This window comes from Triticum aestivum, chromosome 7B (assembly GCF_018294505.1).
Source record: "Triticum aestivum cultivar Chinese Spring chromosome 7B, IWGSC CS RefSeq v2.1, whole genome shotgun sequence".
Lineage (NCBI taxonomy): Eukaryota > Viridiplantae > Streptophyta > Magnoliopsida > Poales > Poaceae > Triticum > Triticum aestivum.
The window spans coordinates 630424177-630435734 of NC_057813.1; the positions used below are offsets into that span (position 1 = coordinate 630424177).

Here is an 11558-nt window from a genome sequence, read left to right on the forward strand (position 1 = left end):
TTTTCATCATCCTCTTCTTCTTCGTTGTCTTCCGTCATAACCCCTCTTTCTCTGTGCTTGGTCCAAACATTAGAGTGTGGCATGAAACCCTTCTCAAGCAGGTGGACGTGGAGGGTTTTCAAGTTAGAGTAATCCTCCACATTCCCACGGATAAGGCATGGACAATACATAAAACCATCCTGCTTGTTTGCCTCATCCACTTCGAGAAAATTATGCAGGCCCTCAATGTATTCGGAGGTGCGTCGGTCACCGTACATCCATTGCCGGTTCATCTGCGTGCATTATATAATTAAGTGTATCAAAAACCATTACAGAACATCATGAATTGAGAAGTGACCAAATTAATACAAGTTCATCATCACATTAAAACCAAAGTACAGTAGTGATCGATTATTATTACTGAAAAAATAAATACATAAAGTTCGTACATAGTTCTCATTGAACAACATATAGCTCTCTAGAGCATCTAATTAAAACATGCATTTAAACTATGTAAAACATTTCAATGCAACAACAAATGCGATCATAATCGCAACTAAGGTAACAATTGATCCAATGGCATAATGATACCAAGCCTCAGTGTGAATGACATATTTTCTATTTTTTCTAATCTTCAAGCGCATTGCATCCATCTTGATCTTGTGATCATCGACGACATCCGCAACATGCAACTCCAATTCCATCTCCTCCTCCTTAATTCTTTTCAATTTTTTCTTCAAGTAATTATTTTCTTTTCCAACTAAATTTAACCTCTCGATAAGAGGGTCGGTTAGAATTTCCGGTTCACATACCTCCTAGATAAAAACATCTATGTCACGTTGGTCGACATGATTGCCATAAACACTAAATGAAACAAATAGTTATAAAAGATAATATACCACATCCGAATCATAGACGGGACGAGGGCCGACGGGGGCTGACACCAAAACTATGGCGCTATATAATAACAAACAATAATAAAAGTAAGGAAATTATACAAGTATCTATCTAAATCATACACGCAAGAATTTTTTTTCTTTTAAAAATAAGATAAGAACAATATGCTCACCACGGTGGTGCCGGCGACGAGATCAGCGCGGGCGATCGACGGCGGTGAGGACGAGGATGAGACGGGAGGACCGCCAAACCTAGACAATCTTGAGGAAAATGGAGCTAGAGGAGAAAGCTTAAGTGGCTCGGGCATTTCATCGAACACCTCATGTGCATGCATAGAAGTGAGAACAGAGCAACACATGTACACCTCCCACACGGCCAAAAAATAGAGGAGAAAGTGGGAAGGGCGAGGGTATATATAGGCATCTCTTTAGTCCCGGTTGGTGGCTGGAACCGGGTAGTCCCGGTTCCATCCACCAACCGGGATAGGAGCGAGGCCCTTTGGTCCCGGTCCGTGTCTGGAACCGGGACCGAAGAGGTCAGACGAACTGGGACCTATGCCCCCAGATGCCCGGCCGGCGCCCTGGCCTCACGAACCGGGACTGATGCACCCACTGGTACCGATTCATAGGAGAACTGGGATTAGTGTCCTTTTCTGGCCTGGACCAAATTCCTGTTTTGATGCTAGGCCACGCGGCCAGGCCACGCGACTTGGAGAGAGAGGCTTTGGGCGCTACGCTGGCCGTTAGATGAAGATTTGACAGCTCAGATAAAACAGCAGCGTACTGCTACGGTGGTTGGGTTGTGTGTGGCTGCCTGTTTTTCGTTTTCCTGTTTCTTTTCTGATTTCAACTCCCTTTTGAATTTTAAATTGGTTCAAAATCTAAAATTGATCTAAATTCAGTTAGGAAAATTATCAGAATGTCAAACCTATTATTTAGACTTATGGGGATTAATTTCATGCCAAATAAAATATATGCCTTATTTGGATAATTTTCCTTTTGCTTTTCTTAAACTGGTTCAAAAAATCTAATCCACTTCAATTTTTGGGAATAATTGTTAGAAGCTCAAAATAATATTTACGACTTGATAAAAATATTTTTATGCCCAAATTAAATATTTGAATTTCTCACCATTCTTTGGAATATCATTTTATTCCATAAATCTTTAGGGTTCAAACCAATTTCCAAATTCAAATTTAGGTTTTCAAATATTGGTTGGAGTTTATGGAAATTTATTTCCAACCCAAAATTTAACAAAAGGGTGTGAGCTCAAGTTTTGAGTTTGAAAAGTATTCCATAGATGACAATTTAGGGTTTCTAAATATCACCAAAACGTTTATTCGAGCGAATTTTGGAATTAATACAAACAACTTTTATTCGATCTAGCTAATGACAAGCACTTCTAAAAAAATTACAATTTATTTATTAACGACCCAGGTTTGAAAAAACTTTAGATGCGACTTTCTCTTGTTTTCCTCGTGTAACCCTAGGTGGCTAGGGCACACTCTCCCTCCCAACTTCACTAGCGAGCCCGTACATTCACCTCCCCACTGCCTGCCGCTATGGTGGTCAGTGGCAGGAGGGGAATTCCGGTGCCTTCGCTCCAATTAGTAGTTTAGGTTAGTTTTTTCTAGTCCTCGCAGTTGCAACACTTGTGCGGTTGGGTGCGCTTCTTCATTGTCTTCCGGGCTTTGGTCCTCTTCGAATTTGTCCATCTAGACGTAGTCGTTGGAGCTCCGACGTAGTTTCTAGCCGTGTCCTGTTAGTGTTTCTCGTCATGTGGCGAGATTTGTTTCCCAGAGCTTAAGATTTACGCAAGGGTTCAACGACACACAACTGTGGCTCCCGAGCGCTGATCCTTAGGGGTATGTGCACGAAGACTTTCTGGTTGTCATCAGCAAGGTCAAGCCGACTTCGGTAGCGGAGCGGCGACAACGGCGCGTCGGCGGCTCGTTCTGATGGCGGTAGTGGCCGTTCGGTGGTCACAAAATTTTGTTTATAATTTTTATTATGTTTGTGATGTTTTGTATTGTAATTTTTATTATGTTTGAGATGTTTTGTACCTTTGGTGAATTTTTATAACAGTTCTGATTATTTTTAAAAAGCTTTGGATGTGGGAACCAAGACTTTGAAGCTGAAAACTAGTGAGATGCACGCAAGGGAGAGAGGAGTCGCCCGTGGCGATTTCCTGGCCCCGCATTCCACAGCCTCACGTGGCACGCCGAGCACGCCCACGGTCCACGTACGCAACCCCGACGCGGTGCCCCCACCCCAACAAACTACACGAGCAAGCAAAGCCTAGCCGCCGCCTTCTTTCCCTCCTCGGCCCCTCGCCCCCTTCCCCGTCTGACTTTTTCTCCAAGTTCAACTCCGCCGCTCGCCCCCTCTCCCCGATCTCGGGAGAGACATGTCCTGGCGGTGGGCTCTGGCGCGTCGCGTCGCCACGCTCGTCGGCGGCGGCACCGGCGGCCCAGGCGCCGCCCAGGCGCAGAGGCTCTTCTCCTCGTCGGGCGCCCTCCTGGGGAGGCTCCCTCCCGCGCCGCCCCAGATTCGGAACAAGGTCCCCCTCCCCCGCGCATTAGTCTCCCGTCCTAGTCCTCGCCGGTCCTCGCACGGCCTGTTTGGTCCCTGCTTCGCGGTTCCCTGGCCCTGGCCCTGGCCCTGACCCTGGCCCTGGCCCTGGCCCTGGCCCGTCCAGGTAGCCGCGGCGGAGCTGCCCGCCCGCCAAGTGTTTGTGTATATGCCACCGACTAGTGTAGCGCTGCGGCTGAATCCTTTGCAGTCGTGCTCGTAGCTGCGATGTGTCGGCGTGCGCATTAACTCGACCCTGCCGATGATTTTGAGTTATTTTTACCGATTTTAGTAAGTCACTTAGCTGCATAGTGGTTACACTGAAAAGGGTAAAGAGAATTAAGGCGAGCAGGAATAGTAACCGGTCAGCTTAGTGTTACTTTCCGATTCTATTGGATTTGCCGGTTAGGTGACAGCGTGTTTTTGAACTGTGCATTGTATTTGCCTTCTGTTATGCTGATAGGTTCTCTACTTTTGGTGTGGATTAGTAGGTGGTGGGTTGCAGAGGAGCTGCTTTCGTGAACTCGCGATGGCTGCATGATGCCACCCAATGCCAGACTCGCCAGGATGGGGTATCGAGGGCCGAAGTAGGTGAACCCTTTATTTTTTTGATGATTTGCCTTTGTGCTGCTCGTTTGTTATGTTAATGATCTTGTCATTGTACCTCTTTTGTCAATCAAACATCTAGAGCCCAGCTTAATAAAGAAACTAATTGTGCATCACTATTCACCGCTGGAAAAAACACAGGCATATCCTGCTACAGAGATGCCAGCTGAATACATTATTGATTATTATGAACTGAAATATGGGACATGTCTAGCAATTAAACATAGATATCAAAACTAGGCTGTTGAACAACCAACGCATAGTTCCACACCTTACGTGCTGCCATTGGATTGTGAAGCGTTGCCACTTACGGCTCCCATTTATGTGTCATTTTTGCTGATACACTGTGCCCTATGAATGACTTCTTCTTTGATAACTCTGCCTGTGAGTTATTATATGCATTGGTTTTCATGAAGATTAAATGCACCCAAATTCTAATTCTTTGTCGCAAAATAAAAAAGTAGGATGTCAATGCATCAGATGAAATGGGCCTTCAGTTGCTAATTGATAAATCGACTTGTTATGCAGCGGAATATGTTGTGCCTGGAATGGAATCAGATTATAGCCTAGCAAGACAACCGTGCATTATACATTTATACTGTACATAAATTTGAAACTTAAATCAAGTGATGTTATCCGCTTTATCAGAGAAATGTATGTTTGATATTCCTGGCCCCTGGCCAGTTATTCTCTATATGTTGTCATCAACATAGAAGCTGAAGAAAAACTGGCTGAAGGTCCCCTCAGCTATGTGATTATGCTGTCCGTAATGAAGGATAATGATGATCAGTTTTAACAATGAATGACAGCTGAAATCCACTTTTTTTTAATGCACGTGAATGCTAGTCATGGAAAGTGTAGTGTATTGCTGTTCCCTGATGAGAAAAATTCTTCTTGCTCCCAGGAACAACAGGATCCATTTGAATTGGTTGCTGATGAACTATCGATTCTTGGAAATAGACTACGATCCATGGTGGTTGCTGAGGTTAGTAGTGCATCCTACTCATGTCAACTCTCTGTGGTACTAGGCTGCTGCTGGCATGGTGTTTGGATGTTTCTTTTATCTAGCGATTACCACATTGTCAAACATACCCAATTTGCCTAAGTGAGTACTTTCAGGTCCCTAAACTAGAATCAGCTGCTGAATATTTTTTTAAAGTAGGAGCTGAGGGAAAAAGATTCCGACCTACGGTAACATCTAATCTCCCTTTTTTTTAGTCAATATTACATTATCGCTTTACTCTATGATTTCTTTCTATCCTATCTACTTTGTGTGCACTGAATGCATTTATTACATTGGCAGGTTTTATTGCTTATGGCATCAGCTCTGAAATTCCCAATACCAGAATCGACAGATGTTGGAGTTTTCAGTATATTGGCAAGTAAGCTGCGCACACGGCAGCAAAACATTGCCGAGATAACTGAAATGATCCATGTTAGTATGGCGCCTGACCATCATACCCAGTATATTTTATTTTTTGTTTCTCAAGCTGACATCTATTACAGGTCGCAAGTCTTCTGCATGATGATGTTCTGGATGATGCTGACACTAGGCGAGGTGTCACTTCATTGAATTGCATTATGGGCAACAAGGTACTGTATGCCACACCATTGAACATTCAGTATACACTTATACTAGGTGAATCAACTGGGTCCTCACATTAAGAACTACAAATTACTTCCTCCGTCTGGAAATACTTGTTGGAGAAATGGATGTATCTAGGCATATTTTAGTTCTAGATACATCCATTTTCATCCATTTCTTCGAATTCCGGACGGAGGAAGTACTTTAGTAGTTAGCACATAGTGAAAAGCTTGATCTTCCAGTAAAAAGTGCTGCACGACAGCAGGAAAGTTTACCTGGACATCATTTTTTAAGAATTTTTTTGGAGGTACTGCAGTCAGAATCATTTTGGCATTGGTATTCATGAAACTCTTTTTTGTGCAGCTTTCTGTTTTGGCTGGTGACTTTCTCCTGTCCAGAGCATGTGTGGCACTTGCAGCACTTGGGAATACAGAGGTACATTATTTATTTATCCTAAGATAGATTGCTGTACTATCCTGTAATTGTTTTAATGATGCGGAAATTAAAGTGGTTTTGATTTATGCTGGTCACTATATATGTTTGATGAGCATCAGTATCACACAAGTCTGTTCTTGTATTACTTTTAGTTTCCGCTTGGCATAATCATTATGTCCTTGCTTTCTTTACTCCTATAAAGACGTCAATCTGTGGTGGTTGTGTGTTCACCTCCTTTCCCCCTCCTGATGTAAGCTGTTAGATTTGTTGCAAATGCCTGAGATGGTGGTCCTGTTTGCTACCAAAGTAGGGTAGCCTGACTTGTTTTGTCATAGCAACCTATTGGGTGGTCTTATTGTTATATCTGTTTCAATGCTGGAGTATTTAGCTAGTTAATAGTAGGCTGTCAGTGTCATTTCTTAGGGAATCATTTTTCTTGTTTTCTCCATTCCAAGCTTATCCATCCTAATGGTTTAGCATTCAAGATTGTCCTGTATGGTTGGAGTTCTGACCTGCTCTCTTTCTTGCAAGTCTTATATGGTACCAAACTTTCAATTGATCAACCTAACTTATGCAGGTGGTATCTCTTATGGCAACTGCAGTTGGACATCTAGTTACTGGTGAAACTATGCAAATGTCAACAAGCAGAGAGCAACGGCGAAGGTTAAATAATGCTTCTCTATCATGAATAAATGTTCATCACATCTAATGCCTAAAACCAGGAGATGCAGAATAAAATGCTTGGACATATTTGTTTTTTTTTGTTTACTCTGGTTTCTCCATTTTTTATGCCATTGTTTGTTGGTTCTGATACGATTCTAAAACAATGCGCAGTATGGAGTACTACTTGCAGAAGACGTACTACAAAACAGCATCATTGATATCAAACAGTTGCAAGGCTGTTGCTATTCTTGCAGGGCACACTGCTGAGGTTTCAGTGCTTGCATACGAATATGGTCGAAACCTGGTTCGTAAAACATCTCTCTTTTCTGGAATTATTTCCCCTTCTGATTTAATCCTGTAAAGCACCGACTTGATTAATTCGATATCATTGCAGGGTCTAGCCTTCCAGTTGATCGACGATGTTCTTGATTTCACAGGAACCTCTGCATCACTTGGGAAGGGTTCATTATCTGATATTCGTCATGTAATAACAGCCATCCTCTCTTTTTTTTTTTGTTATATTTTTTTTACAGTATTCATCATCTGAAATAGCTGTTTGCCTCCCAGGGCCAGCTACTTAGATTGTTTCTCAGTAGGACTGATCTACACAAAACTTTGCTGGCTAACAATAGTGCTACATCGGCTGATCGGCATAGACTGCTTGTCTTGACACGAAAGCTCATGTTGCTGTAATTATGTTAGCCACTGTCTTGAACTTGTCACCCACATGCCAGACAGATAGAATACTCTCACATGAGAAACTTGCATAATGGCATTCTCTTTCAGCCTTCATTGACCTATCGCAATTAAGTTAAAATATTAGAAGTGTAGAATCTACTATTGACAACGTAGATAAGAAGGATATTCTGAACCTTACTGCTTGCAAAACTAATTGTGTATGTGGCCAGCCAGTGCAAATTAGATGCAAATTTTAGTAAACAAAGAGCTCTTGTGCTCAAGGGGAGCCTTGGAGCAGCGGCAAAGCTGTTGCTTTCTGACCATGAGGTCACATGTAGTCCTTGAAACAGCCTCTTGCAGAAATGCAGGGAAAGGCTGCGTACAAAAGACCCAAAGTGGTTTGACTCTTCCCCGGACCCTGCGCAAGCGGGAGCTACGTGTACGGGGCTGCCCTTTTTTTTAGAGAGCTCTTGTGTCAAAATTAGTGAAGGGGAGCCTTGGCGCAGTGGTAAAGCTGCTGCCTTGTGACCATGAGGTCATGGGTTCAAGTCCTGGAAACAGCCTCTTACAGAAATGTAGGGAAAGGCTGCGTACTATAGACCCAAAGTGGTCGGACCCTTCCCTGGACCCTGCGCAAGCGGGAGCTACATGCACCAGGTTGCCCTTTAGCTCTTGTGTCAAAATTAAAATACTTGCTTCTGTTTATGATCACCTACTTTGTGAAATTACCAGCATATCCAGTTAGACGGTCCTCAAACAAGGACCACATCCTGCTGTTTCTCCCAGTCATCATGCAGGTAGCGCTTGTTTTTTTGCATTACATAATGGCATTCATGATGCAGGGAATCATTACTGCTCCAATGCTATATGCGATGGAAGAATTCCCACAACTACAAGATGTCGTTGACCACGGTTTTGACAATCCTGCAAATGTTGAAATCGTGAGTAGTTATTTTATATAAATAAAAGAATGGATGCTGTCTTGACCTATATTGTGACCTGAAATAACATCCATGCTTGCAAACTATAGGCCTTGGACTACCTTCAGAAGAGCCGGGGAATCGAAAGAACAAAAGAACTTGCGCAAGAACACGTTAACCTTGCGGTCAAAGCCATCGAAGCTCTCCCGGACAGCGACGATGAAGATGTTCTGATTTCAAGGCGCGCTCTCATTGATATCACACAGAGAGTCATCACGAGGACAAAATAGTAAGATTATACACAAGGTGGAGAAGATAAGGCGGTAGTGTTCCACTTGAAAATTTTGGACGCCTTGGTCATTGCATTCTTTCCATTGCCCGAGTTTTGTGTAACATTTGATGAGACTTCAGGGTAACCATTCCTGGGAATCATCCTAAGTCGCAGCTGTAGTGGTTTTAGTTACTGGTGGCAGCAGAATCTGTGTATTAGTATCACGATTGGCGATTGCAATGGTAACCTGATCATAAGACTGTAACCTTATAAATCGAAGTATGTAACATTATATACGAGGTAAAAAGGAACCTGTTTCTTGTGTTGAGAAAATCATGTTCTTCCGTATGTTGATGACTCAGTAATTTTTGCTATCTTTACCCTTAATTTTCCTGAATTGAACTACATCGTCTCAATCTTGCGGCATCCTGCTTTGTATATTTGGTTTGATATGCAAATGTGTTCAATACGCCATGATAAAACATTACAGTGGAAAGAAATGTTGATCTGGACATATCATCAATGGCCACATAATCTAGAATGTCAGTGTAGTTGCAACTTCAAATCAATCTTTGTCTTCTTTTAGTGGAGACTTGAGAGTTGAGACCTAATGTGGGCCTTCAAATCAAATCATGCTTCTGCCACTGCTAATGAATGCTAGGCCTGGCTCCAGAACCTCTCCTTGGCCCACGCGATCGCCTCGTCCACGGCGGCCGCGCCGACGCTGTCGATGTCGCCGTCGTCGTCCATGAGCAGCGGCGCCCGCTCCCTCACCTCCATCATCATCGCCTCCTGCATCACCGCCTCCTCCAGCCGGTGTGGCCGCGGCCGCGGCGGGTTGCCGAAGAGCGACGACGACGCGGCCGAGGACGGCGAGTAGTAGTACCCGTAGTCGTCGGCGGCGCCGGAGCACTCGGTGCTCGTGTCGGCGGCGTAGTCTGGCGCCGGTGACCGCGCCCTGCCGCGCCGCTGCGTGCGCCGGAAGCTCGGCTCGCGGCTGCTGGTCTCGGGGTTCGACGTGAAGCAGCAGAAGCCGCTGCTCGCGCCGCGGTGGTGCCGCGACGAGGAGCTCTCTGCGGCGGCGCCGTTGTTGCTGACCGCCGACGACGCCGCGCTGCTGCCACTATGGTTCGTCCAGTCGCCGCCGTTGCCGTAGTAGTAGCGGCACGCCGGGTACGCGGCCGTCGAGCACGTGAAGCTGCTCTGGTACTCCGCCCTCGTCGACACGCTCGACGGCGGCGACGAGTCGTACCGGCGCGACGGGATCGCAATGGGCCTGCAAAACCGGGAGCGTCAGAATGATGATCGAACGACGCAACGTGCTTGTGCTGTCACGTGACCAAAACCAAATGCTTCATGCATGCGCACGAATCGTCTGGTTCACCTGAGCTTGGACGCGAAGGAGGAGAGGGCGGCGTCTCCACGGCCGCCGCCGCTGGCCGCCGACCGGAAGGCGGAGCGGCCGGAGCCGAACTCGTCGGAGCTGATCACCGACGAAGACTTGGTCGACTTGGACCTGGACCTCGACCGCACCTGACGGGCACGGGCGCCGAAGATGTCGTCGAAGAAGCCCTCCTCGGTGGGCACGGCCGCCGACGCCGGCCTGCCACGGCCGTCTCGGCGGCACAAGGCGTCGGCGCCACCGCCGTAGGAGTAGTACGGGTACTGGCCGGCCGTCGCGGCGTGGTAGTCAGCGGCACCGGCGTCGCTGCAGAAGCTGCTAAGGAGCACGGTGCGCGGCGGGCCGCCGAACACGTCCCGGAAGTCGTCGGGGGCGAGGCTCTTTTGGCCGACCGACGAGCGCTGCCGCGGCAGCACCGCGCCCATCGTGCACCTCCATGACTCGTCCATTCCACCGACCGATCACACGCACCAGAGCACACTAAAAAACTATAGCACCACTATGCTCGATCGTGTGAGGGCTTTGTGCTTCCTGGTGTCAGAGGAGATGGAGCTCTTATGATGATTTATACAAGAGACAAGCAGGGTGAGTAGGTTGGAAAGATGGGTGCTTTTGGGCCGTTGGATGCGTGTATATATAGTGCCCGTTTTAGTGCCACTTACGTACTGTAGCCAGGTACAATTAGTACGGACAGGTACTAATCGGCGTCACCTTTGCATCCTAATTTCACTCGCAGTGAAGAAGTTGCTGCATGCCAATTACAGTCCTGAAACTTCACGTTTCTTTGGCAGAAAAAAGTTACAGAACATTGCCGGTTTATTTATATTTATAAATCAGAGAGTATTCATTGATTTTTCCGGAGATGGATACATTAGTTATAGTTTTATCCTGCTTGTGGGCGGTCAAATCACATGTTAAAAACGGTCCAACGTCTGCATGATTAAGCACTCTGATCACCACAATCATGCACCGATGCTGCTTAACTGAAAGACCAAACACTTTAACCACTGCACAGTTGTCAGTAAAACTGACAGCTCCTTGTTCTGTGTTGCCTAGCTGTTGTGTTGTTGTATATATCTTCCAGTATATTAGATAAGATAATTGATGCGTGCAAGAGGGGAGTAAGTAATCGATTTTAAGATATGATAGCATCACTTTTAGTCGAGGGGAGGAGGCATGTGAGATGGGATGATCATGTTTTGCCGTCCCCTTTGCAGACACGGCATCATGGTGGTTGATCCATTGCCCCCAAAATCCAATCTCCTCGAGCTTTTTTCATACCAGAAAATTCCATTGCCTTTTCCACTTGACCGGAGACATGGCCTCCTTTATGTTCTTGTTAATGGTTTCCCTTTGTGTTGGTGCTTTGCACACTAACTATTGTATTAGTTACAGGGCGTAGAAAATTATCCAGTTCAAAGATCAAAAGGTTCTTTCTCGAACAGAAAATTAAATGACCTCAGGCCCCGAAAGATCGTCATGTTTTGCATCATAGTCTCCTATATTAGAATGCACTTATATATAACTCAAGCTATTGAAGTGTTTTATGAGA

The 11558-nt window shown here is 45.5% G+C and overlaps 2 protein-coding genes across 3 annotated transcripts; one reads left to right on the forward strand and one right to left on the reverse strand.

Moving 5' to 3' along the window:
- The first annotated feature begins 3140 nt into the window (after positions 1-3140).
- Positions 3141-8937, forward strand: LOC123156930 (solanesyl-diphosphate synthase 1, mitochondrial). Of its 2 annotated transcripts, none has more exons than XM_044575125.1 (12): positions 3141-3435; positions 3938-4033; positions 4957-5037; positions 5172-5243; positions 5356-5487; positions 5559-5645; positions 6001-6072; positions 6650-6735; positions 6907-7039; positions 7130-7219; positions 8256-8354; positions 8444-8937. In XM_044575125.1, exons 1-12 carry the CDS (start codon positions 3283-3285, stop codon positions 8621-8623), a joined length of 1281 nt encoding a protein of 426 aa, XP_044431060.1. In that variant the 5' UTR covers positions 3141-3282; the 3' UTR covers positions 8624-8937. The 2 variants fall into 2 exon arrangements, with proteins under 2 accessions (XP_044431060.1, XP_044431061.1); XM_044575126.1 differs by having other exon boundaries at positions 3192-3435; positions 3935-4033.
- A 54-nt stretch (positions 8938-8991) lies between these two features.
- Positions 8992-10594, reverse strand: LOC123156931 (uncharacterized). Its single transcript, XM_044575127.1, has 2 exons — positions 9989-10594; positions 8992-9880 (listed from the first exon to the last, which is right to left on the reverse strand). The coding sequence occupies exons 1-2, from the start codon at positions 10453-10455 to the stop codon at positions 9262-9264; spliced, it is 1086 nt and encodes a 361-aa protein (XP_044431062.1). The 5' UTR covers positions 10456-10594; the 3' UTR covers positions 8992-9261.
- Positions 10595-11558: the final 964 nt, after the last annotated feature.